Source organism: Staurois parvus, unplaced genomic scaffold, assembly GCF_062004578.1.
Source record: "Staurois parvus isolate SC_StPar_1 unplaced genomic scaffold, SC_StPar_1.0 ptg000503l, whole genome shotgun sequence".
NCBI lineage: Eukaryota > Metazoa > Chordata > Amphibia > Anura > Ranidae > Staurois > Staurois parvus.
Genome location: NW_028318299.1, coordinates 1,453,653 through 1,481,272, shown reverse-complemented (window position 1 = coordinate 1,481,272; position 27,620 = coordinate 1,453,653). Strand labels below are relative to the sequence as shown.

The 27,620-nt window shown below is 48.4% G+C and overlaps 2 protein-coding genes across 3 annotated transcripts; one reads left to right on the top strand and one right to left on the bottom strand.

Annotated features, from left to right (window-relative positions):
• Positions 1-1,372: 1,372 nt before the first annotated feature.
• PPIL3 (peptidylprolyl isomerase like 3) lies at positions 1,373-8,847 on the bottom strand. The gene is made up of 6 exons (XM_089689932.1): positions 8,721-8,847; positions 8,562-8,636; positions 6,431-6,524; positions 5,191-5,258; positions 2,869-2,987; positions 1,373-1,666 (listed from the first exon to the last, which is right to left on the bottom strand). Exons 1-6 carry the CDS (start codon positions 8,721-8,723, stop codon positions 1,540-1,542), a joined length of 486 nt encoding a protein of 161 aa, XP_089546058.1. The 5' UTR covers positions 8,724-8,847; the 3' UTR covers positions 1,373-1,539.
• A 543-nt stretch (positions 8,848-9,390) lies between these two features.
• Positions 9,391-21,022, top strand: NIF3L1 (NGG1 interacting factor 3 like 1). 2 transcript variants are annotated; one of them, XM_089689930.1, is made up of 7 exons: positions 9,391-9,533; positions 13,660-14,112; positions 16,568-16,721; positions 16,806-16,932; positions 17,169-17,307; positions 18,726-18,809; positions 20,613-21,022. In XM_089689930.1, exons 2-7 carry the CDS (start codon positions 13,683-13,685, stop codon positions 20,795-20,797), a joined length of 1,119 nt encoding a protein of 372 aa, XP_089546056.1. In that variant the 5' UTR covers positions 9,391-9,533; positions 13,660-13,682; the 3' UTR covers positions 20,798-21,022. The 2 variants fall into 2 exon arrangements, with proteins under 2 accessions (XP_089546056.1, XP_089546057.1); XM_089689931.1 differs by lacking the exon at positions 9,391-9,533 and adding an exon at positions 9,739-9,860.
• Positions 21,023-27,620: the final 6,598 nt, after the last annotated feature.

Genomic DNA, 27,620 nt, shown 5'->3' with positions numbered 1-27,620 from the left:
TGGGATGAAACACATGGTAAAGGACATTGACCAACCCCCACACCAATACACAAACAGTACATCCCATAATAGTTGGCTGGACAGGAAGACACAGCACAATGGGGGGTAGCACATGGCAAACAGACAATGAACAGCCATGTGGCCGAGAACAAAGGAACACACACTATACACAAGACTCAGACATTCACATACACACCCTGTACCCCTTAAACAGGCACAGGGTGGGTTAAACATAATGATTTGGGGAGATGATAGAGGTCCCCCCACCCCCAAAAGTCACTCCCGTCACAACCTCTATGACTCTAATTCTATAACCCAAACTCTATAACTCTAACCCTAACTCTATAGCCCTCTATCATGGGGCCCCTGTGTCCTTGCCCAAACTCAAAAAAGCCTATGAAAAAGGTACCTGGGGCATCTCATGGGGCCCCCTACTGACCCCGGGCCCTCGGGCAATGCCCGAGTTTCCAAATGGTCAGTCCGCCCCTGGCGTGGAATATTTAGTAGCCAGGAAATGTCACGGATGGACTTATTGCCCAGGTGGCCACCTATCACGGGACCACGCTTGGAGTCACTGAGCTCCTGAGAGCGACCCATTCTTTCACCAATGTTTGTAGAAGCCGTCTGCATGCCTAGGGGCTTGATTGTATACACCTGTGTCCATGGAGGGGATTGGAACACCTGAATCACATGATTGGGAGGGGATTGGAACACCTGAATCACATGATTGGGAGGGGATTGGAACACCTGAATCACGATTTGGAGGGCGGGGCCAATACTTTTGGCAATATAGTGTATACTCACCTAGCGATCAATTAGAGCAGCCTCTATTTTTGTATTGCAGAGGAACTCCTAAAGTAACTTGAAGGCTTCTGGAAACCCTTCCTCAAACCAGTTCATTGGAGGCCAGTGGGGTAAATGCCCCTTACTGTGGAAATTAGTAGGAATAACACAAACCGTTACAGCGGTAGTCAGAATGACACCGACAGCTAAAAAGATCGCTGGTGTCATGCTGCTGGCTTTGCCAAGTGGTGTTGGCCTGGGACTATACTGGCATCAATCAAATGGGAAGATGGCTTACAGAACCCCCAGCAACCTCTGGAGGAACCGGAGAGTTGCACGGAGCCCTGGTTAGGAATGGCTGAATTAGAGGGGAGAGTAGGTGGGGGACAGGGGCAGCCCAGGGATCAGCTTTAAATGTAATTAAAAAAATTGTCCAAGAACGGATTCAGGTTCCCCCAATGGTCATGAGTATGATTTTTTTTCTGAATACCATCCATCGGCAGGAAGAATTAGGAGGCCAGACAAGCACAGGCCTAGAGGTTTCTAGAACATATTCCCCCTATTAGGTGTATCAAATACAGACACAAAGTAGAGAAAAAGTTTTTATTAAAAAAAAAAAATTGCAAGCTGAGCATCACAAATGGCAGCAGTAGATAAGACCACGCCCCGCTCGCTCCCTCCCCCCCCCAGGAAGGTCAGTACACAATGTAACATCTGATACAGACGAGTACAGAGTTCATCTCCGGCTGACAAAGGTCAAAGGGCAAACGGGTTGGCATGAATGGTGACATCTTTGATCCGCACTTCTGTCAGGGGGCGAAATGACTTCTCGTGTATCGGCAGCTTCTCCAACTCATCCAGCGTGTCCAGTCCATCGATCACTCTGCAAGAAACACGACGGATCAATGCGAGACTGGGAATGGGGGTGCGGCCTAAATCTGAACCCCCTGAAAACAGCCAATAAAATCAGTGATATATCCGCATGGGAACTATCTGACCTGCCCAAGGGCTTCTAACGCTGTCTGGACACTGTTGTGATTTATAGAGTCAGGATGGTGACACCACTTCCTCTATCACATGAAGGTTGAAGTGTGATGTACACATATAACACCTTCCCTTTATCCCGTCCCAGATCAACAAATTCAAAAAAATTATTTTCCTTTCAAGAAATACCTCGAGACCCAGTGGTGTCATCACAAGTCTGTCTGCTGGTCTTTTCTTTAAGTTTGGTGGGAGGAGCCCACAGGCTCCTGTAAATATTACAGCACCCTTCCTCCAGTGTTTTATGAACAAACACTTTCCCAGCATTCCTTAGGACATACATACTCCTTCCTGCCGCAATCTGCTGATCAGTTGCTTGGATTTCATTCTGGTAGAGTGTAATCAAGCAACTGATTAGCAGATTGCACAACTAAGGTCCACAGCAGTTCACTATGCAGGTGGTTGCACGAATCTCAGCGATTTCACACCCAAATATACATCCCCAGGTCCTGATAAGACGAAAAGATGGGGTGACCCACTTCCCAGATATAAATCTCCAGGTCTGATATCATGATGATAAGGCTAAAGGATGGAGTGACCCCATTGCCAGATGTACATCTTTGGGTCTGATACCCCGATAAGAAGTCTGGGGGATGGGGTGACCACACCCCCCCAGATATACATCTCTAGGTCTAATATCCTGATGATAAGACCAGGGCAGGGGTCTCCAAACTTTATACACAAAGGGCCACTTTACGGTCTTTCAGAGTTTAGAGGGGCTGGATTGTGGCCAGAGGGATTAGAAAGTGTCCTGGTGGGAGCAAACAATGCCCCATCGCTGGTGTCAGTGGGAGGAATAGTGCCCCATCGCTGGTGTCAGTGGGAGGAATAGTGCCCCATCATTGGTGTCAGTGGGAGGAATAGTGCCCCATCATTGGTGTCAGTGGGAGGAATAGTGCCCCATCATTGGTGTCAGTGGGAGGAATAGTGCCCCATCATTGGTGCCCCGCCCGGCTGCAGTTTGGGGTGACAAGGGGTGACAAGTGGTGACCCCCCCCCCCCATCTAATACAAGTGTTGTCACCAAGACGCCCCGATGACTCACTTTCCGAAGATGGTGTACTTCATGTCCAGGTGGGGCTGCTTGCCGTAGGTGATGAAGAACTGGGAGCCGTTGGTGTTGGAGCCGTTGTTGGCCATGGAGACCACCCCACGCACGCTGTGCTGCCGGAGGGGAGAGAGAGGTCACACCGCAATACATCTCTATACACTGACCTGCAGTCACACCAATACAAATCTCTGCAGCGGAGGAAAGGAGACCTCTAGGAAGACATAACATCAGAGGTGGAGCTGCAGAATAGGAATCACCAGACTTCACTGAAAACTGAATCCTCCGTATAATAAAGAGACCCTGTCACCAGACCACCGACACGCCCCCCACAGGAATATATACGGCTGGCATTCTATAAATGTGATTTCCACTAAAATCCTCCCGTGTGTGGACCAATCCCTGAGGCTGCTGCTGGGGGCCGCCATCTTGGATGGGATGTCACACTCTAGTATTCCCCTTTACTCCACCCCTGCAGCTATATAAAAGGTTACATAGGGAGGGGTGGAGGAGCTGGGTCAGCACAGACTGTGACATGCAAGGAAGGGGCTGTGCTTGGGAACTGACTCTTCCTGGATTTGACGGGAGTGACTTTTGGGGGTGGGGGACCCCTGTATCATCTTCCCAAATCCCTCTTATGTTTAAGCCACCCTGTGCCTGTTAGGGGTACAGGGGGAAATGTTCCAATATTGGTGTGGGGAGTGTCCATTGTTCTCTGCCATGCGGCTGAATCCCATTGTTCTAGCAAACTATTATGGGATGTAATGTTTGTGTATTGGTGTGGTTGTTGTTCATTGTCTACTGTCAGGTGGTGTATCCCATTTTTCTAATATGTGTCTTGGTTTGGTGGGGGGTGTTTCCGGCAGCCCTTCCCCCTGATAGGACGGCCTGCTGATGTGTTTCCTGTTCCTGGTTGTATTTCCCCGCCCTGTGTATATATCTTGTGTTTGTGTTAATATAAAGCAGTTCTACTTCCTGTCTTAAGAAGAGTCTGGTGCTGTCTATTTCCTGTATGATCAGCGGTGGTGTCCGTGGTCGGTGTTCGGACAGGGAAGCGGGAGTCTAACGGAAATACCCTACTGCAGTCGGGGGCTGGTTCCGTTACACTGGAGTTGTCAGAAAAAAAAAAAGAAGCTGTATGCCCGGTGTCACCAGTCACATCCTTATCAGGGGACAGGAGAGTATAGGCAGCAGCATATGGGGGGAGGGGGGCTTGCGCCACCTGTAGAGGCTCTATAGCCTGTCTCCATAAAGAGGACCTGTCACCAGCCTGTGCCATCACATAGAGCGCATGTTACCTCCCCCCCCGCCTTGTGATACCAAATGTGACATCATTTGCCCGCTTCTCCTCCTCAGCCAATCAGAGGATGTGTTCTGCTCATCCATAGGATACATGACACCCTGTGAACGGCTGGTCTGAGAGTGAGATGTCCCTGTCCCACACAGCGCTGTATACTCCATGTATCTGCGGCTCCATGACACCAAGAATGTACAAGCTAAGTGGATATATGCATGGTGTCACGGTGTCATCTGCAGCAGGGGCCCCAAAGGGCCAGCTTACTGTCCCTCAGAGTTTAGGGGGGCCAGACTGTGGTCAGTGGGAATAAAATAAATTACATAGCGCCTGTGTTCAGTAGAAGGAGGAATTGTCCCTCATAATGAGTATGTGTTAGGAATAATGTCACATTGTTGGTGTCAGTCGGAGGAATAGTGTCCCATCATTGGTGTCAGTGGGAGGAATAGTGCTACATCATTGGTGTCAGTGGGAGGAATAGTGCCCCATCATTGGTGTCAGTGGGAGGAATAGTGCCCCATCATTGGTGTCAGTGGGAGGCTTAGTGCCCCATCATTGGTGTCAGTGGGAGGAATAGTGTCCCATCATTGGTGTCAGTGGGAGGAATAGTGCCCCATCATTGGTGTCAGTGGGAGGAATAGTGCCCCATCATTGGTGTCAGTGGGAGGAATAGTGCCCCATCATTGGTGTCAGTGGGAGGAATAGTGCCCCATCATTGGTGTCAGTGGGAGGAATAGTGCCCCATCATTGGTGTCAGTGGGAGGAATAGTGCCCCATCATTGGTGTCAGTGGGAGGAATAGTGCCCCATCATTGGTGTCAGTGGGAGGAATAGTGCCCCATCATTGGTGTCAGTGGGAGGAATAGTGCCCCATCATATTATCTGTGATAGAAATAACGTGTCCATGTTTATAACAGTGGAAAGGACTGAGGGCCGTATACAGGTAAGCAGAGGCCCGCAGGCCGGTTTGGAAGCCCCCGATCTGCAGTCACATCACAGATTTCCTATATGGGGAGTGACACTTACCTTGAGATATTCACTGAATTCATCTTCGAATTTCCGTCCCCAGATGCTCTGCCCCCCCTTCCCCGTCCCTGGAGGAGGAAATCACAGGAGAGGATTAGATCTGCTGGGGGGACAATGGAATCCGTCTACACTGGGCGTGATATGTGTATGAATGAAGGTGTCAGACATGTTTTGTTCCATAACTGACACCCCGAACCCCCCCCCCCATGTATATGGCACATTAAAGCCAAACTTCACCCAAAAGGGGAAGCAATTATTGGGGAGGGGGTTCTAGTTTTGACCAGAAGTTCACCCCCCGCACCCTCCTGAGACACGACAGGTCCAGTAGACTGCGGGACCATACACAAAGCGCAGCGCTGTTCGCACATGTGCACTGTGTTTTCCGGCTGTAAAGCGGCGAGCCTTCCCTGCCGGTTTCCCTTAGTTAAGATGGCGGCACCAGGAACCCTTCCTTCTACATGTCCTTATATTATAAGTCAGCCGCTACAGGAGTTGTATCTTCTGCCCTTTAATGTTTCTGGGGTGGGGGGGGCCCGGACCTTCTCTTTGGAGGATCCGCCTACGCCCGCCCTTGAATCTCTCCTCTACTAATTGTGGGCGGGGTTCACCATTAGAAATCATGGGGCCCCGTACAGCCTACATGAAAGGGCCCTCCCAAGCACTACACATAGCACATAGTACCAGCATGCTGGTCCCTGTAGTTCTCCATGTACAGGGTAGGTACATGACTGTCTTCAAGGAACCCCCCCCCCCTCCACAACCCAACATGCTGGGCACGCTCAGAAGTGGCTGGACACATGGTAGCTCCCTGCTTCTTCCGGCCACACCCACTAACTGCAGGCAGTGAGCTGTGCGTCTCTGAATCCCTCCACTGGGCACAATACGCATGTCGTCCTCTCAGGCTCCCATTGGACGGATACGAGACAAGACCTCCCCCCCCTCCCCGCCATGTGATGTCCCCATAACCAGGCAAGCGTTCCCTGCAGTTTCACGTGGCGGTCTATGGCCACAGGTCCCGCCCCCCTTGCTGACCCAATGGGAGAACGGACGGGAAGCCCTGTTTGTTGGCAGCAAGACTGAAATCGATGTGATGCCAACAGCCCGCTGCCAACACACACTAATATTTCCGTGGTAAAGCGACTAATTGGCGATGAAGCCCCACTCTAAAAGTGTCCCCTCCCCCGATGTACAAATCAGAGAATGCAGATCTCTGCAGGTCAGGCTGAGGGTCGGCTCTCACCGGTGGGGTCCCCCGTCTGCACCATGAAGCCTTTGATGTTGCGATGGAAAAGGCAGCCGCTGTAGTAGTTGCCGGCACACAAGGCCAAGAAGTTCTGTTGGGGACAACAGAGAAAAATGAGAATGACGTCCACAGATTCAGCAACATTCACCTTCAAGCCAGAGACTCCCCCATCACCGCCACTAGATGTCCCCAACCTGATGGCCAACATCATTCGTCCTACTTCCTCTGAGCCCAGGTCATCCTGAACCTACTACCTCCAGCCTGTGACTGGACAGGGAGAAGGTAAGCAGCAAAATGGTGAGCTCAGCACTCTCATCTGTGATTGGCCCTCTACTTCCATTTGTGATCAGCTCTGTCCAAAGGACACAACAATCACAGAGGGCGCCCGATGGCTTCTATAGTCACCCTCCCAGAACTAGACAACTACCACTAGATGTCCTCAGCCTGATGGTCAACATCATTCATCCTGCTTCCTATGAGCCCAGATCATCCTGGACTTGCCCCTCCTAGGCTGTGACTGGACAGGGAGAAGATGTGCAGCACAATGATGAGCTCAGTACTCTCATCTGTGATTGGCCCTTTACCTCGATCTGTGATCAGCTATGTCCAAAAGACACCGCAATCACAGAGCGCGTCCGATGGGCACCCCGGGGGGCAAGGTTCTGGGAGGAGGTTCTATAGTCACCCTCCCAGAACTAAACATCTGCGCTGTAACCGTGCAACCATCTTGCATGAACGGCACGTGTGAGATCTCCTCAGAGCGGCTCGATGATATAAGGGTCAGGAGACTGTGATGGCTACTCCAGAACTTTCACCTTTTCTGCTGGAACCACTGGAGGGTCAGCTTGGCCTTGTGCTGAGGGTCATTGTCTTGTTAGAAAGTCCAAATGTGTCCCATGTGCAGAGGAATGCAAATGGTCTGCCAGTGTTCTCTGGTAACATGCTGCATTCATCTTGCAATCAATTTTCCACAAGATCCCCCCGTGCCTTTAGAGCTCACCCCACCCCCCCCAAACATCAGTAAGCCACCACCATGCTTCACAGTGGGGGCGGCATTCTTGTTGCCGCTGACCACTTGTTAAACATAGCGCTTCTGGCTTTGACCATAAAGCTCTATTTTGGTCTGGTCACTCCAGGTTACAGTGTGCCAGAAGCTGTGGGGCGTGTGAAGGTGTTGCCGGGCTTTTTATTTTGTGGCATTAGTGCAGTACAGGCTTCTTTCTGGCAACTCGACCATGCAGCTCATTTTTGTTCAAGTATCGTCGTATTGTGTTCCTTAGAAAAAACTGCTCCATCGCTTTCCAGAGCAGCCTGGATTTCTCCTGAGGTTACCTGTGGCGGTTTTCTTTATATCTCGAACAATTCTTCTGACAGTTGTGGCTGCAATCTTTCTTGGTCCACCTGACCTTGGCTCGGTATCAGGAGATCCCCGAACTTTCCACTTCCTAATAAGTGATTAAACAGAACTGACTGGCCTATTCAAGGCTTTGGATATCTTCTTATATCCTCCACCCCCAATGACATCACCAATCTTGTCTCCAAATATCACCCAAACCGTCCTCAATGCTGCTTCCACCACCTACTGCTCTCTAGCTCCCTTGTCTCCTCCTCCCATGCTTGTCTCCAGGAATTCTCCAGAGCCTCCCCATCCTCTGGAACTCTCTACCCCAATCTATCTGACTATCACCTACTCTGCCCACTATTAGGCGATCTCTGAAAACCTCTCTCTTCAGGGAAGCCTATCCTGCCCTCAGCTAATAATGGAATCTTCTATTCCTCCTACCAGTTCATCCCCCACAGTTACTACCTTTTGTACCACTAGCCCCTCCCTCTTAGATTGTAAGCTCCAGGGATCAGGGCCCTCCTGACCGTCTTGTATTGAACTGTATTGTTGCTGTATTGTCTCCCTCTATATTGTAAAGAGCTGAGCAAACTGTTGGCGCCATAAATCCTGCATGATAATATCCTGTTCCAGCTTTATAAAGTCCCATTACTTTGTTACGCAGGTCTTTTGACAGTTCTTTTCTGCTCCCCATGGCTCAGTATCCAGCCTGCTCAGTGTCTCCACATGGGAGCTAACAAACTCATTATTTATACACAGACATTAATTACAATGTTACACACTCACCTCGCAAGCCTTCGGCGCTCTCTCGCAGAACACTTCAATTTTTATATCGCCCAAATCTGTGTGCAGAGTCACCGCCTGAAAGACACCCGGCATCAGCCAATCAGATTCATCTGGAGAGACATTGCATGATTGGAAATGACGCCGACTTCTGATACTCACCATCCTGTCCCCTCCCCCGATCCTGTAATAGACAGAAATACAACAAGGACTTTAGAAGTGTACTCTGGTCATATATTGTCTGCCCCCCTGAGACTGAGAGCAGCTCCTCAACCTACATAAAGCTCAGCCTGGCACAGAACAGCTCCTTCACCTTTCTCTACACACCTCACAGCACTACACTCCGCCATGTAACCGGAATATGCACATCCCTTCCCCCTCCATCATTCCCAATCCTATCCACATTACACTCCAGCTCCTCTCACCATTCCTATACTCACCTCTTCCCTCCTCTGGGTGTACCAACATGGCCACCGCACCACTTCCTGTTCACCTTTTTACATTTCCTGGGAACCGACTTCCGGCTCCGCCCAGCGCTTCCTGTGCTCTGGGTGAAGTATGTTGGTCGTCATAAACCTTATACAGGAAGAAGCTGTAGTGTTGGGTGTAGTAAGATGGCCGTCATACCTCCTATACAAGAAAAAAAGCGGTGGTGTTGGGTGTAGTACAATGGTCGTCACATCCCTTATACAGGAGAAAGCTGTGGTGTTGGGTATAGTAAGAAGGCCGTCATACATGTTATACAGGAAACTATGGTGTTGGGTGTAGTAAGATGGCCGTCATACCTTTTACACAAGAAGCTGTGGTTTTAGGTGTAGTAAGATGGCCGTACATAGAGCCTTACACAGGAGAAGCTGTGGTGTTGGGTGTAGTAAGATGGCCGTCACATCTCTTATACAGGAAGAAACTGTGGCGTTGGGTGTAGTAAGATGGCCGCCTCCTGTATTGATCCATGATGGTGTGTTCTCAGTGGTGGTGAGTGTTCTGAGCTGTTAGGCATTATTATTATTGTTGTTATTATTAGATCTGGTTTAGCTTTTTTTAATGCCATATATTTGCAGCTCATTACCCCAGAGGGTGTAGCAGGGTGGCAATAGGAACTACAAGTCTCAGCATGTCGTCTCATCTCCCTATAGTTCCAGTTGCTCCTCCCTGCGTATTGCTCAGTGTGAAGGTGACCTTCCGAATCCTTCCTACAAGAATGGAAGCCACTATCGCTGAGCTCCTCCGACAATGCCAGTCGCCTGGCTGCACATCGCAGTGTCCTCCACTCATCCTAGACATTACAGTCGCCCTCTACTGGTAGGAAATAGCCTCTGTTACTGCTGACATCCTTCAGAAAATGCCCCTTCCCTGGCTCTCCTACTTTCACATTGACAGACCCGTTGCAAGCATGCTGCCAGTGAAGCCAGAACTCCTGATCTGTAGACTTCTTCCAGGTCATTGACGAATGGAGCCTTTGATTTAGATTGCCAGGCAAGTGGTATTTTCAGAATCACAGGAAGATTCTGGCTCCTTCCCAACCAGTAAGATAGGTGGATTTTTGAATTCCAGTGTAACCATGTATATTGGGATTTTCTGGAATGTTCTGTGACCTCATACCTGTGATAGGTAGGGGGAAGGTTCCTGGACTGGGGAAGCTGGGACAGTTCTCGGGATCTTCTGTGACATCATACATGTGATAGGTGGGGGGAGGGTTCCTGAACTGGGGAAGCTGGGACAGTTCCTGGGTCAGTTTTTGGAATCTTCTGTGACCTCATATGTGTTATAGGTTGGGGGAGGGTTCCTGGACTGGGGAAGCTGGGACAGTTCCTCGGTCAGTTCTCGGATCTTCTGTGACATCATACGTGTGATAGGTGGGGGGAGGGTTCCTGGACTGGGGAAGCTGGGACAGTTCCTGGGTCAGTTCTGGGATCTTCTGGATCTTCTGTGACATCATACGTGTGATAGGTGGGGGGAGGGTTCCTGAACTGGGGATGCTGGGACAGTTCCTGGGTCAGTTCTCGGATCTTCTGGAATCTTCTGTGACATCATACATGTGATAGGTGGGGGGAGGGTTCCTGGACTGGGGAAGCTGGGACAGTTCCTGGGTCAGTTCTGGGATCTTCTGGATCTTCTGTGACATCATACGTGTGATAGGTGGGGGGAGGGTTCCTGGACTGGGGAAGCTGGGACAGTTCCTGGGTCAGTTCTCGGATCTTCTGGAATCTTCTGTGACATCATACGTGTGATAGGTGGGGGGAGGGTTCCTGAACTGGGGAAGCTGGGACAGTTCCTGGCAGCAATTCAGGTTCCTAGAAGCTGTCTAGAGGGGAGTTCTTGGTCCTTTATATTGGAGTTGGGGGATACCAGGCAGGGGACTTGGTCATCACTTCCACTTCTTACTGCAGGTTATTGTTCCCCAACATTAGCATATGAGCACCTATTGTTCTCGTCCTGGGGATTGGACGGGGGAGCACTTGGGGTTTTTTTTTATTTCTTCACTTTATTTTGCCTCTGTGTTGTTTTTTTTTTTTTTTTTTTATTTTAGACCAAGGACGGAGGATACAACCAGGAAGATGACTTGGGCATCAATTCCATTTTTTCTGCAGTTTATTGTTCCCCGACATTAGCATATAAGCACCTATTGTTCTTGTCATGCTGGGCTTGTTCATGGGATAACCTTCGTACCTTGTTGTGTTTTTTTTTTTTATATTTTTGGTTCTTTGAACCAGAGATGGAGCATACGGCCAGTAAGATGACTTGGACGTCCGTTTCATTTTGTTTTTTTAAGTTATTGTTGCCCAGCATTAGCAGATAAGCACTTTGTCGGGTGTATTCTGGTCATGCTGGGATTGTACGGAGAGAACACTTTTGTTTTTAATTTAGGCTATTTTTTTTGTTTCTTTATACCGGAGTTGTGGGGGATATGTCCAGGGGGATGACATGAGCATCTGCTCCAGTTTATTGTTCCCCAAGATTAGCAAATGAATGTTCTTGTCATGCTGGGATTGTACGGGGAGCACTTTTGTTTTTTTATTATTAATATTTTATATATATATATATATATATATATATATATATAATATACACACTTTGAGAACCCATTAGATCTCAATGGGGAGGAATCTCCTGCTGGATCTCTATACTGACATGGACGGGGGGATGGGTGAGGAACGTAAGGATGTCCCATCGTTTGATGGAAATGAAAATGATCGACCTACAGAGGACTGAATTCAAAGACACCCCGAAAATCAAAGTGAAGAAATGATGCAGCAGGCTAGTTCATTGTGCTGAAATGTCATTGCAGCAACTCAGAATAGTCCTCAGTAGTCTGAATGGTCCCCACATGCTTGTATACATGCCTGACAATGTCGGGGGAGGCTCCTAATGAGACCACGGATGGTGTCCTGGGGGATTTCCTCCCAGATCTGGACCAGGGCATCACTGAGCTCCTGGACAGTCTGAGGTGCAACCTGGAGGTGTCAGATGGACTGAAACATGACATCCCAGAGGGGTTCTATTGGATTTAGATCAGACAAGAGTGGGGACCATTCAGTGGTATCAATTCCTTCATCCTCCAGGAACTGCCTACATACTCCCCCCACATGAGGCCAGGCATTGTCGTGTACCAGGAGGAACCCAGGACCCCCTGCACCAGCATATGGTCTGACAATGGGTCCAAGGATTTCATCTCGATACCTAATGGCAGTCAGGGTGCCATTGTCTATCCTGTAGAGGTCTGTGCATCCCTCCATGGATATGCCCCCCCAGACCATCACTGACCCACCACCAAAACTGTCATGCTGAATGATGTTACAGGCAGCAGAACGTTCTCCACGGCTTCTCCAGACCCTTTCATGTCTGTCACATGTGCTCAGGGTGAACCTGCTCTCATCTGTGAAAAGCACAGGGTGCCAGTGGTGGACCTGCCAATTCTGGTGTTCAATAGCAAATGCCAATCCAGCTCTATGGTGCCGGGCAGTGAGCACAGGGCCCACTAGAGGATGTCGGGCCCTCAGGCCACCCTCATGAAGTCTGTTTCTGATTGTTTGGTCAGAGACATTCACACCAGTGGCCTGCTGGAGGTCATTTTGTAGGGCTCTGGCAGGGCTCACCCTGTTCCTCCTTGCACAAAGGAGCAGATACCAGTCCTGCTGATGGGTTAAGGACCTTCTACGGCCCGGTCCAGCTGTCCTAGAGAAACTGTCTGTTTCCTGGAATCTCCTCCATGCTCTTGAGACTGTGCTGGGAGACGCAGCAAACCTTCTGGCAATGGCACGTATTGATGTGCCATCCTGGAGGAGTTTGACTGCCTGTACAACCTCTGTAGGGTCCAGGTATGGCCTCATGCTACCAGTAGTGACAATAGCAGTGTTTTGGGGGTCACCTCATTGTTGCCCATCTAGTGCACCTGTTGTTCATTTCATTAACACCAAAGCAGCTGAAACTGATGAACAACCCCCTCTGCTACTTACCTGACCAGATCAATACTCAGGAGTGTCTTTGACTTGATGCTAGACTCTGATTAAAAAGTCTTCATTTAATTTTTTTGGTGTGTGTTATATATATATATTTATTATTATTATTCTTTATACCAGAGATGGAGGATACAGCCAGGAAGAAGACTTTTTTTCTGCAGTTTATTGTTCCCCAAAGTTATCATATAAGCACCTATTGTTCTTGTCATGCTGGGATTGTATGGGGGGGGGAGGGGGAATCTCTTTTGTTATTTTATTTGTTTTGCTCCTTTAGACTAGGGATGGAGGATACGGCCAGGAAGATGACTTTGGCATCAATTCCATTTTTGCTTGAAGTTATTGTTCCCCAACATGAGCATACAGGCACTTTGTTGGGATTGTTGCTCTTGTCATGCTTGTATTGTATGGAAAACACTTTTGTTTTTAATTTAGCCTATTTTTTTTTTGGTTCTTTATATCAGAGTTGGGGGATCGGCAGATGACATGGGCATCACTTTCACTTTTTGCCCCAGTTTGTTCCCTAACATTGGCATATCAGCACCTTTTTGTTGTTCTTGCCATGCTTGGATTGTATGGGGGAACTCTTCTTTTTTTTTTTTTGGTTTGTTTTTCATTTTGCCTGTTTTTTTTTTTGTTTTCAGACTGCTCTACGTGGTTGAAGTGAATGCTGGGTAGTCGGTGGACCAGCCATCTCCTGCTATCCTCTTCTCCCCATCTTCGGTCTCCAGTGCGACATCTGATGGACCTCCATTCTGTAGTCTCCCACCTCAAAGCCTTGGCCCCTCCAGCCCTGGCCGAGAGCTGGGATAATGTGGGTCTATTGGTGGAGCCCAGCCCTCCACATCGGGTACAGAAACTATTGCTGACCAATGACCTGACGGAAGAGGTCCTGGAGGAAGCGGTAGGTATGGGAGCCAACATGGTCCTGTCCTATCACCCTCCCATTTTCAAGGCTCTGAAGCGTCTGACGGCCGGACACTGGAAGGAGCGCCTGGTGGTGAAAGCTTTGGAAAACCGTCTGGCCATATATTCCCCACACACGGCCTGTGACGCGTTGAGTAATGGTGTTAATGACTGGCTGGGCAGGGCGCTGGGTGAGTGGTCACTCTGTGTGTTAGGGAGCACCTAAATCCTGGGCCTGACATTCTGAATACCAGCCTTTTCCAATGATGCTCACATACATATGTGCCTTTCAGCAAGACCATCAAATGAGGAAGTATGGGGTTATCATTCCTGGTCTGAAAATGCTACTTGCCTGGCTGTGTCTGACATCAATACTATTTCAGGCACTGACCTGGAACAAGTGTGCTGTAAAGCAGAGACAGAAATGTGTCAGAATTTCTTATCTCTGTATTCCAGAGGGCATTGAAGCCAAGGCCTTCTCATGACAGCCATGTGTGAGCGTAGGGTGGGGTTGTTTTCCCCTTCCCCTAGCTTTTACAGTCTGCAGATGCTGTAGCCAGCGCTAGCGATAGGTGCTTGTTGTCTAGGGGAGCTAACGGTTCTCCAGGCAGAACTATATACCGGCATCTGTGGCTGGAAGGGATGCAGCAGCCAATACAAGCAGCATCACCTCCCCTGAGTTTGGATGATGGGATCAGCGTCATCATCCTTGTACTAGTCCCTCTGGTGGTGCTTTTAGCAGAACTAACGTCTTTTCTTCTCCATGATGACCCTTACCCTCTCCTCCATGATGACCCTTACCCTCTCCTCCATGATGACCCTTACCCTCTCCTCCATGATGACCCTTACCTTCTCCTCTCCTCCATGATGACCCTTACCTTCTCCTCTCCTCCATGATGACCCCTACCTTCTCCTCTCCTCCATGATGACCCCTACCTTCTCCTCTCCTCCATGATGACCCCTACCTTCTCCTCTCCTCCATGATGACCCTTACCTTCTCTTCTCCTCCATGATGACCCATACCTTCTCCTCTCCTCCTCCTCCTACGTGATGACCTTTATCTTCTGTTCTTCTCCTCCATGATGACCCTTACTTTCTCCTCTCCTCCTCCATGATGACCCTCACCTTCTCTTTTCCTTTAAGACTTTCATCAGATCTTCTCCTCCACAATGACCCATACCTTCTCTCCTCCTCCACAATGATGCTTTCCTTCTACTCTTCTCCACAATAATGACCCTTACCTTCTTCTCTCTTTCTCCAGGATGACCCATACCTTTTCCTCTCCTTCCTTCTGCAGGATGACCCATACCTTCTCCTCTCCTTTTTCTTGTCTGGGATGACCCATACCGTCTCCTTTCCTTCTCCGGGATGACCCAGACCGTCTCCTCTCCTTTCCTTCTCCGGGATGACCCAGACCGTCTCCTCTCCTTTCCTTCTCCGGGATGACCCAGACAGTCTCCTCTCCTTTCCTTCTCCGGGATGACCCAGACAGTCTCCTCTCCTTTCCTTCTCCGGGATGACCCAGACAGTCTCCTCTCCTTTCCTTCTCCGGGATGACCCAGACAGTCTCCTCTCCTTTCCTTCTCCGGGATGACCCAGACCCTCTCCTTTCCTTCTCCGGGATGACCCAGACTGTCTCCTCTTTCACGGTGACCCATACCTTTTTATATTCTTCTCTCCTGTGATGACCCTTACCTTCTCCATGATGACCCCTACCTTCTCCTCTCCTCCTCCATGATGACCTTTATCTTCTCCATGATGTTACTTTCTTTCTTCTCTTCTCCACTATGATGACCCTTACCTTCTCCTCTCCTCCATGATGACCCTTACCTTCTCCTTTTCTCCATCATGGCCCCAACCTTCTCCTCTCCTGCCCCATGGCTATGACCCTTAGCTTCTTTTCCTCTCCATGAAGACCCTCATCTTCTCTTCTTCTCTATGAAGACTGTAACCTTCTGACCTTCTCCTCCACAATGACCCATACCTTCTCCTCTCCTCCTCACTTAAGACCCTTACCTCTCCATGGTAACCTTTACCATCTCCTCTCCTGTTCCATGATGACCCTAACTTTTTTCTTTCCTCCTCCATGATGTGATCTCATCCTTATTTACATTCTTGTCTGCAGGAGCTCTTTAAAGAGAAATGGTCACAACTGGTCTTTTGCAGGAACTGGGTTTCTACTGGTAAATAAGAAGGAGAATGTAAATGGTCACAGGGCTTTTCCACTCCATTAAGCTCACTATGTAGCTCAGAGACAACACTTGAGATCAGGGGCGGACTGACAACTTATGGGGCCCCCGGGCAATAGGGGATCATGGGGCCCCTGTGTCCTCGCCCACACTCAAACCACACCCAAAAGAGCCTATGAAAGGTACCAGGGGCATCTCATGGGGCCCCTTACGGACCTCGGGCAGTGCCCGAGTTTCTGAATGGTCAGTCTGCCCCTGCTTGAGATAAGTGTGAAGTGGGGTAGTTGACAGGGCAGTAGCTTTCAGACCTCAAGAGTATGGTTTGTGCTGGCTTTTAGTTCCAGAGTCATCTTCAAAGTAAGCAAAGATGGTATATTGAAAATCTTAAATACGCACAGCCATACATGTATTGTTGTAAAGCCAAATTATCAGATTTTTGTGTTTGAACTCTCTGCAGGCCCATGTGTGTCAGTGCCAATCCGGGCCTGCACCTCCCTTTCTCACCCCGGTGGATATGACCACATCTTGGAGTTTGGCCGTGATGCCTCAGAGACCTTCTTGCCCAGGCTGCAATCCCTGCAGGACGCCCGCGTGCGCACTTACCAGCTCTTGTAATGATGCACTCTATGTGTACATCTTGTCTAATCTATGACATATGGCATACACCGTCTACAGTGCCTGTATTCATTTTCCAGGAACGATACTGAAGACAGTGTCCGCATCCGCCTAAGCTGCTCCCATGATGCTTTGCGGCAGGCCCTGGCTATTTTGTCAGAGAAGTCGAGTCTACGTGATAGTGTAGAGCTCATCGCACTGCAGAAGGTGAGGAATATGCTCCATAAAGATTTACAGCTGGCCAAACGAAAAACTAAGCTGTTTGGTGGAGGGGGTGGTAACAGAAGAACACAGTAGGCCGTGTTTGGGTTTTATAGTGAAAATACAGTGGAAAAATATATTCAGTTCTGTAGAGATACAAATATGTGTGAGCTCAGCAACTTTTTTCGAAATATACCTGTTTTTATGTTTTTTTTTTTTTCCTGAAATATTTTTGTCCTCAGACCCCCCTACTGGACACAGGCATGGGGCGTCTCTGTACTCTGTCTGAGCCTGTGTCCATTTCTACAGCCGTGGAACGCGTCAAACATCACTTGGGATTGGCGCACGTCCGTCTGGCACTGGGAAAGAGGAAGACTCTAGGTGAGCTATATTTCTCCTCTCCTCCTCCATGGTGATGCTTTCCTTCTACTCTTCTCCCCAGTAATGACCCTGACCTTATCTTCTCTTTCTACATGATGACTTCTACCTTCACTCGTTCTCCATGATTACCCTGATTTTATCTTCTCCTTCTCTTCTCCTCTTTCTCCATGTTTACCCTTACCCTCTCCTCCTCCTTAATGATTCTTAACTTCTACTCTTCTCCCCAATAATGACCCTCACATTCTTCTCTCCTCCTCGATGACCCATACCATCTCCTTCCTTTCCTTCTCTAGGATGACCCATACCTTCTCCTCTCCTTCCTTCTCTAGGATGACCCATACCTTCTCCTCTCCTTCCTTCTCCTCGATGACCCATACCTTCTCCTCTCCTTCCTTCTTCTCGATGACCCATACCATCTCCTTCCTTTCCTTCTCTAGGATGACCCATACCTTCTCCTCTCCTTCCTTCTCAATGACCCATACCATCTCCTTCCTTTCCTTCTCCAGGATGACCCATACCTTCTCTCCATCCTTCTCCTCGATGACCCATACCTTCTCCTCGATGACCCATACCTTCTCCTCTCCTTCCTTCTCCTCGATGACCCATACATCTCCTTCCTTTCCTTCTCCAGGATGACCCATACCTTCTCTCCATCCTTCTCCTCAATGACCCATACCATCTCCTTCCTTTCCTTCTCCAGGATGACCCATACCTTCTCTCCATCCTTCTCCTCGATGACCCATACCTTCTCCTCGATGACCCATACCTTCTCCTCTCCTTCCTTCTCCTCGATGACCCATACCATCTCCTTCCTTTCCTTCTCCAGGATGACCCATACCTTCTCTCCATCCTTCTCCTCAATGACCCATACCATCTCCTTCCTTTCCTTCTCCAGGATGACCCATACCTTCTCTCCATCCTTCTCCTCAATGACCCATACCATCTCCTTCCTTTCCTTCTCCAGGATGACCCATACCTTCTCTCCATCCTTCTCCTTGATGACCCATACCTTCTTCTCTCCATCCTTCTCCTCGATGACCCATACCTTCTCCTCTCCTTGATGACCCATACCTTCTCCTCTTCTTCCCTCTCCTTGATGACCCATACCGTCTCCTCCCCTTCCTTCTCCAGGATGACCCATACCGTCTGCTCTCTTTCCTTCTTCAGGGTGACCCATACTGTCTCCTCTCCTTTTCTTCTCCATGATGACTCTTACCCTCTCCTCCTCCCATGATGATGCTTACTTTCTACTCTTTTCCTCAATGATGACACTTGCCTTTATCCTCTCTTCCTCCTCCTCCTCTCTTCCTCCTCGATGACCTACTTTTTTTCTTTGTGCCCCCTTAGCATTCTTATATTCATTCATAGTAATTAAGAAGGAGAAGTGAACTAACAGAATTTGGTTCTCTTACTTCCAGCATCCTCTGTTAGTGTGATGGCCGTGTGTGCTGGATCAGGAAGCAGCATCCTCAGCGGAGTCCCTGCTGATCTCTACCTGACAGGTAAAGTGCACTGTATGTGAAACAAATTCCTCAGCACTCAGCTATCCTGTAAAGGGGACCTGTGTTCATTCTGATGGTATATATATATATATATATATGTATGTATATAATCACAAGTCTACCAGTTAAGGTCTGCAGTCTCTAGTGACATGAAACTCTCACAATGTGGAATCTTTGCCTAGGCTTTGGCTCTGCATGAGATAGCTTAAGAGCAGCAGTTTTATTTGTGGACAGAAATTTTGCATACTCAGGCATTTGGTTAATCGATGCTAAAGACTTTAAACCTGACCCTTCCAAATTGCAGAAAAACCTGTATTGTCGGAAGTATGCTGCCCACCCGTCTCCATCATTTGTGTCTATTACTATGCTGCCCACCCGTCTCCATCATTTGTGTCTATTACTATGCTGCCCACCCATCTCCATCATTGTGTCTATTACTACGCTGCCTCTCTATCATTGTGTCTATTACTATGCTGCCTACCCGTCTCCATCATTGTGTCTATTACTACGCTGCCTACCCATCCCCATCATTGTGTCTATTACTACACTGCCTCTCCATCATTGTGTCTATTACTACACTGCCTCTCCATCATTGTGTCTATTACTACGCTGCCTCTCTATCATTGTGTCTATTACTATGCTGCCTACCCGTCTCCATCATTGTGTCTATTACTACGCTGCCTACCCATCCCCATCATTGTGTCTATTACTACACTGCCTCTCCATCATTGTGTCTATTACTACACTGCCTCTCCATCATTGTGTCTATTACTACGCTGCCCACCCATCCCCATCATTGTGTCTATTACTACGCTTCTTACCCATCCCCATCATTGTGTCTATTACTACGCTTCTTACCCATCTCCATCATTGTGTCTATTACTACGCTGCCTACCCATCTCCATCATTGTGTCTATTACTACGCTGCCTACCCATCTCCATCATTGTGTCTATTACTACGCTGCCTACCCGTCTCCATCATTGTGTCTATTACTACGCTTCTTACCCATCTCCATCATTGTGTCTATTACTACACTGCCTCTCCATCATTGTGTCTATTACTACGCTGCCCACCCATCCCCATCCTTGTGTCTATTACTACGCTTCTTACCCATCTCCATCATTGTGTCTATTACTACGCTGCCTACCCGTCTCCATCATTGTGTCTATTACTACGCTGCCTACCCGTCTCCATCATTGTGTCTATTACTACGCTGCCTACCCGTCTCCATCATTGTGTCTATTACTACGCTGCCTACCCATCTCCATCATTGTGTCTATTACTACGCTGCCTACCCGTCTCCATCATTGTGTCTATTACTACGCTGCCTACCCATCTCCATCATTGTGTCTATTACTACGCTGCCTACCCATCTCCATCATTGTGTCTATTACTACGCTGCCTACCCATCCCCATCATTGTGTCTATTACTACAGTACAGGTGCTCTTTTTAGCAAGGATGGTATCTCTAAATTCCATTTTGATCAATCGTTTCTGCATTATATCTCTACAAAATCTTTATACCGGGCAGCTCAATGTCTATAATGTTCTATTGCCTTTCCCATCCCGAGCCAGGCACATACCTTGTCACAATGACACATAGAATCTACTCAATGCTTCAACCCTAGAAAAGCGGAGGAGAACCTCTCTTTGAAAGTCTGGTCGTCCTCAAAAATTAGTCAATGTTGTCGTTCCTTCCCAACCAAGCTGGATATTTGTACTCTCCATAAGGCGTTGTGTGATAATTGTTCCGAAAAATCTCAGATTATTCACCCGCTCAACCTGTCTGTCTCCCCCCTCAGGTGAAATGTCCCATCATGAAGTGCTGGACGCGGTGGCGGAGGGTCGCAGTGTCATCCTGTGTGAACACAGTAATTCAGAGCGGGGGTATCTACAGGAGCTGCAGGGGCAGATTGCAGAGAGACTGGAGGGCAAGGTAGAGGTGGTGGTGTCCAAGAAAGACCGGGACCCCCTGCTGGTGGTGTGAGGAACAGCAATAAGATCGGGACCCCCTGCTGGTGGTGTGAGGAACAGCAATAAGACCGGGACCCCCTGCTGGTGGTTTGAGGAACAGCAATAAGACTGGGACCCCCTGCTGATGGTGCGAGGAACAGCAATAAGACCGGGACCCCCTGCTGGTGGTGCGAGGAACAGCAATAAGACTGGGACCCTACCTGATGGTGGTGTGAGGAACAGTAATTAGACCGGAACCCCCCCCCCCCCCCCCCCCGCTGGTGGTGCGAGGAACAGCAATTAGACTGGGACCCCCTGCTGGTGGTGTAAGGAACAGCAGACGGTTATATATTATGACAATAAACTGGCAGATCTCTGAGCATCTTTGTGTGTTTATTTAGGATCTTTCCAAAAACCTTTTCATCCCTCTGCATACATAATTTGCTCACTCCTCCTCCCAGACGTCTTTACATCTTGCATTCACATTCGAGGCATGCCCTGCAGTAGGTTTATTATACGCAATGCTGTACACAGATGCCGGGGTTGCAGTTTTCATACCACACTGAGACTGCTCAGGTGATACAGCAAAGGGGGACCATCCCACTTATCGGTCAGTTTCATAAAGTGATGGCAAAGCCTACCTTCATAACAGAAGCAGATAAGGATCTCTAATGGAGTGTGGATGTAGAGGTGAGAGAGGATTCCTTTTTCCCTCCAAAACCTTTAATTGCAAAAAGAAAAAAAAAATAATCGGGAGGAGTTTAGTTGTACTTATTGGAACAATATTGGAATTTTTCAGTAGCGCCCCTGCTGGTGGTGTGAGGATCAGCACTACCCTCTAGTTTAAAAAAAAAAAGCTTGTCAATTACTTTGTGTCTGTTGAGTGTTCAGTCCTTTATAGCGTCAAACCTGTATGACTGAGATTGTTTTACACTCACTGCTCTATCTTGCTGACAATCTGATTTATCTTGCAATCAGAATTTTTTAAACAACGTATTTTGTTGTTGAGAATATCTCTTGACACCCAGTGACTGGGTCTATTTGCTCTGTAGCAAGGTCAAATTTTGGTAGGAGGGTCCAGCAGGCTCCTGTAAACTACACAGGATGCTGCCTCAAGTGTTAAACATAAGAACACATCACTGGAATCACTTTAGATGTGCATCTCTGCTGTTCACAGGGTGCTGCAGACTTTAGCTCTGCAATCTGCTGATCAGTTGCTAGATTATGCGCTAATAGTAGTGTAGTAAATGATCAGCTGATTGCACTGGTAAAGTGGCTCTAAAGGCAGATTTTTTTTTTTTTTAAACCTTGCATTCTATTTATACTTACCTGAGCCCCATCTCCATCCAGCAATGTGCATGAGAGCTGAAGCTCTCCCAAATCTCACTCTCCTCATTGGCGCCTGCTGCTGTCACTCACAGGCAGTGAGCCAATGAGGAGAGAGTGGGGGTAGGGCGTTGGTGGGAATGGACAATGTCCATTCACAGGAGCGTGGCTCAGCAGCGAGCCTGCTTGAGTGCCCTCATAGCAAGAGGCATGCTGTTGGGGGCACTCGGCAAGAAGGAGGAGCCAGAGCCACAGGTTGGGGACCCAAATAAGAAGAGCATTGGGCTGCTCTGTGCAATGGTTTTGGTAGCAGGAAAGTAAGACGTGTCCATTTTTCTGTGCACGTGCTGTAAGACCCATAGACATCTATGGCAATGCATGATATAGGCTGCCGTTCCCGGAGCAAACACGGCCTGCACACACATTGATGTGAACCAATCCTTAATGGTTTATAGTAAACAGTTACATTCCCAGCAAGTCAGGAGTGCTAACTGTCACATTTCCTTGTGCTCTCAACCGAACTGTCAAACCATCAAATGGCCGTTGTCATAACTGATCACATGGGCAGCACCATGGCAGTTACAGATTGAACAGAGGCCCACGGTGGCAGCTTCCTTGGCTGAATAAAACGGGGGGGTTTAGTTCCACTTTTAAAAAAAAATGCACCAAGACATGGACAGAAGCAGAAAAGTATAAATGTGAATGGGGTGTAAGAAATCCTGCCCTATAGAAAGATCACCTCCATACTGGAGCAACTTGTGTTGTAGGTGTAAGTATTGCGTCTGAGACAATTCTGCGACTCATGAACACTCCTTTCTACAGTTACATCTGTTGTAAGCTGCGCCAATTCTTAGAGGGACAGGAGACAAATTCTGTGCCCAGGACATGCTTTATGGCTTGCTGGGATTGTGTTTTGGGGGGGGTTTAGGCATCTGCAGGCCTAAAATATAACAAACAAAAAAAAAGCCTCCTGCAGTGAAAGGGTTAGGTCACAGGATGAGGAATGTGGGGGTGTAATAGTGTGAGATGAAGCATATATATATATATCTCCACATCAGGGGTGGACTAACAACTCATGGGGCCCCCGGGCAATAGGGAATCATGGGGCCCCTGTGCTAGACTCATACACCTTACCAACTGATCAGCGACTGCTGCTAGACTCATACACCTTACCGACCTATCAGCGACTGCTGCTAGACTCATCCACCTTACCAACCGATCAGCGACTGCTGCTAGACTCCTCCACCTTACCAACCGATCAGCGACTGCTTCTAGACTCATACACCTTACCAACCGATCAGCGACTGCTGCTAGACTCATACACCTTACCAACCGATCAGCGACTGCTGCTAGACTCATACACCTTACCAACCGATCAGCGACTGCTGCTAGACTCATACACCTTATCAACCAATCAGCGACTGCTGCTAAACTCCTCCACCTTACCAACCGATCAGCGACTGCTGCTAGACTCATACACCTTACCAACCGATCAGAGACTGCTGCTAGACTCATACACCTTACCAACCGATCAGCGACTGCTGCTAGACTCATACACCTTACCGACCGATCAGCGACTGCTGCTAGACTCATGCACCTTACCAACCGATCAGAGACTGCTGCTAGACTCATCCACCTTACCAACCGATCAGCGACTGCTGCTAGACTCATACACCTTACCGACCGATCAGCGACTGCTGCTAGACTCATACACCTTACCGACTGATCAGCGACTGCTGCTGGACTCATACACCTTACCGACCGATCAGCGACTGCTGCTAGACTCATACACCTTACCAACCGATCAGCGACTGCTGCTAGACTCATACACCTTATCAACCGATCAGCGACTGCTGCTAGACTCATACACCTCACCAATCGACCAGTGACTGCTGCTAGACTCATACACCTTACCAACCGATCAGCGACTGCTGCTAGACTCATACACCTTATCAACCGATCAGCGACTGCTGCTAGACTCATACACCTCACCGACCGATCAGCGACTGCTGCTAGACTCATACACCTTACCGACCGATCAGCGACTGCTGCTAGACTCATACACCTTACCAACCGATCAGCGACTGCTGCTAGACTCATACACCTCACCAACCGATTAGCGACTGCTGCCCCTCTCTGCCAATCCCTCCATTGGCTTCCACTAAACCAACGTATAAAATTCAAAATACTAGCCACAGCTCACAAAGCCATCCACAACACTGCCCCTAGCTACTTCGCCAACCTCATCAGCAGAAACTGCCCAAATCGCCCGCTCCACTCCTCCCATGATATCCTCCTCTCTAGCTCCCTCATCACCTCCTCCCACGCTCACCTACAGGACTTCTCCAGAGCCTCTCCCATCCTCTGGAACTGCATGATATAGGCTGCCGTTCCTGGAGCAAACACGGCCTGCACACACATTGATGTGAACCAAGCCTTAATGGTTTATAGTAAACAGTTACATTCCCAGCACGTCAGGAGTGCTAACTGTCACATTTCCTTGTGCTCTCAACCGAACTGTCAAACCATCAAATGGCCGTTGTCATAACTGATCACATGGGCAGCACCATGGCAGTTACAGATCAAACAGAGGCCCACGGTGGCAGCTTCCTTGGCGAAATAGAACAGGGGGGTTTAGCTCCACTTTAAAATAAAAATGCACCAAGACATGGACAGAAGCAGAAAAGTATAAATGTGAATGGGGTGTAAGAAATCCTGCCCTATAGAAAGATCACCTCCATACTGGAGCAACTTGTGTTGTAGGTGTAAGTATTGCGTCTGAGACAATTCTGCGACTCATGAACACCCCTTTCTACAGTTACATCTGTAAGCTCCGCCAATTCTTAGAGGGACAGGAGACAAATTCTGTGCCCAGGACATGCTTTATGGCTTGCTGGGATTGTGTTTTGGGGGGGTTTAGGCATCTGCAGGCCTAAAATATAACAAACAAAAAAAAAGCCTCCTGCAGTGAAAGGGTTAGGTCACAGGATGAGGAATGTGGGGGTGTAATAGCGTGAGATGAAGCATATATATATCTCCACATCAGGGGCGGACTAACAACTCATGGGGCCCCCGGGCAATAGGGGATTATGGGGCCCCTGTGCTAGACTCCTCCACCTTACCAACCGATCAGAGACTGCCGCTAGACTCATACACCTCACCAACCGATCAGAGACTGCTGCTAGACTCCTCCACCTTACCAACCGATCAGCGACTGCTGCTAGACTCATACACCTTAACCGATCAGCGACTGCTGCTAGACTCATCCACCTTACCAACCGATCAGCGACTGCTGCTAGACTCATACACCTTACCAACCGATCAGCGACTGCTGCTAGACTCATACACCTTATCAACCAATCAGCGACTGCTGCTAGACTCCTCCACCTTACCAACCGATCAGCGACTGCTGCTAGACTCATATACCTTACCAACCGATCAGCGACTGCTGCTAGACTCATACACCTTACCAACCGATCAGAGACTGCTGCTAGACTCATACACCTTACCGACCGATCAGCGACTGCTGCTAGACTCATGCACCTTACCAACCAATCAGAGACTGCTGCTAGACTCATCCACCTTACCAACCGATCAGCGACTGCTGCTAGACTCATACACCTTACCAACCGATCAGCGACTGCTGCTAGACTCATACACCTTACCAACCGATCAGCGACTGCTGCTAGACTCATACACCTTACCAACCGATCAGCGACTGCTGCTAGACTCCTCCACCTTACCGACCGATCAGCGACTGCTGCTAGACTCATACACCTTACCGACCGATCAGCAACTGCTGCTGGACTCATACACCTTACCGACCGATCAGCGACTGCTGCTAGACTCATACACCTTACCGACCGATCAGCGACTGCTGCTAGACTCATACACCTTACCAACCGATCAGCGACTGCTGCTAGACTCATACACCTTACCGACCGATCAGCGACTGCCGCTAGACTCATACACCTTACTAACCGATCAGAGACTGCTGCTAGACTGATACACCTTACCAACCGATCAGATACTGCTGCTTGACTCATACACCTTACCAACCGATCAGCGACTGCTGCTAGACTCATCCACCTTACCAACCGATCAGCGACTGCTGCTAGACTCATACACCTCACCAACCGATCAGCGACTGCTGCCCCTCTCTGCCAATCCCTTCACTGGCTTCCACTAACCCAATGTATAAAATTCAAAATACTAACCACAGCTTACAGAGCCATCCACAACACTGCCCCTAGCTACATCTCCAACCTCATCCACAGATACCGCCCAAATCGCCCACTCCGCTCCTCCCATGATATCATCCTCTCTAGCTCCCTCATCACCTCCTCCCACGCTCACCTACAGGACTTCTCCAGAGCCTCTCCCATCCTCTGGAACTCCCTACCACAGCATGTCCGGTCAGCCCCCACCCTGTCTGCCTTTAGGCGATCTTTAAAAACTCACTTCTTCAGGGAAGCCTACCCCACCTCCACCTAAGAACTGTACTTGAATCACCTCCACTAGATCATCCCCCGCAGCTATCACCTTTTGTATCACCTCCCCCTTCCTTTAGATTGTAAGCTCCACGATCCGGGCCCTCCTATTCCTTCTGTACTGAAATGTATTGTAATTGTATTGTCTCCCTTATATTGTAAACGCTGAGCAAACTGTTGGTGCCATATAAATCCTGTATAATAATAATATGTATTTTTATCATTATTATTACTAATATTAATAAAACAAAACCCATTAACTAACAATAATAAATATCATATAACATAAATAATAATTATTGTTGTTATTATTACTAGCACAAATTCTATTGCAAGAACCAACAACCACCTACTGCTAATAATAATGAACAATGAAGCAATTATATATACTGTGTGTATACAGTGGGGATCGAAAGTTTGGGCACCCCAGCTAAAAATTTGTATTAATGTGCATAAAGAAGCCAAGGAAAGATGGAAAAATCTTCAAAAGGCATCAAATTACAGATTAGACATTCTTATAATATGTCAGCAAAAGTTAGATTTTATTTCCATCATTTACACTTTCAAAATAACAGAAAACAAAAAAATGGCGTCTGCAAAAGTTTGGGCACCTTGCAGAATTTATAGCATGCACTGCCCCCTTTGCCAAGCTGAGACCTGCCAGTGTCATGGATTGTTCTCAATCATCGTCTGGGAAGACCAGGTGATGTAAATCTCAAAGGTTTTAAATGCCCAGACTCATCTGACCTTGCCCCAACAATCAGCACCATGGGTTCTTCTAAGCAGTTGTCTAGAAAACTGAAACTGAAAATAGTTGAAGCTCACAAAGCTGGAGAAGGCTATAAGAAGATAGCAAAGCGTTTTCAGATGTCAATATCCTCTGTTTGGAATGTAATTAAGAAATGGCAGTCATCAGGAACAGTGGAAGTTAAAGCAAGATCTGGAAGACCAAGAAAAATATCAGACAGAACAGCTCGCAGGATTGTGAGAAAAACAATTCAAACCCCACGTTTGACTGCACGATCCCTCCAGAAAGATCTG

Excerpts from the sequence above, each read along its gene's own strand:
- NIF3L1 (XM_089689930.1), top strand. The coding sequence starts at position 13,683 with ATGCTGGGTAGTCGGTGGACCAGCCATCTCCTGCTATCCTCTTCTCCC. Across the intron at positions 16,722-16,805 it reads GTGCGCACTTACCAGCTCTT|GAACGATACTGAAGACAGTG; the intron begins GTAATGATGCAC and ends TTCATTTTCCAG. Across the intron at positions 18,810-20,612 it reads TGCTGATCTCTACCTGACAG|GTGAAATGTCCCATCATGAA; the intron begins GTAAAGTGCACT and ends CTCCCCCCTCAG.
- PPIL3 (XM_089689932.1), bottom strand. Across the intron at positions 6,525-8,561 it reads GAGCGCCGAAGGCTTGCGAG|AACTTCTTGGCCTTGTGTGC; the intron begins GTGAGTGTGTAA and ends TGTCCCCAACAG. Across the intron at positions 5,259-6,430 it reads GCAGACGGGGGACCCCACCG|GGACGGGGAAGGGGGGGCAG; the intron begins GTGAGAGCCGAC and ends TTCCTCCTCCAG.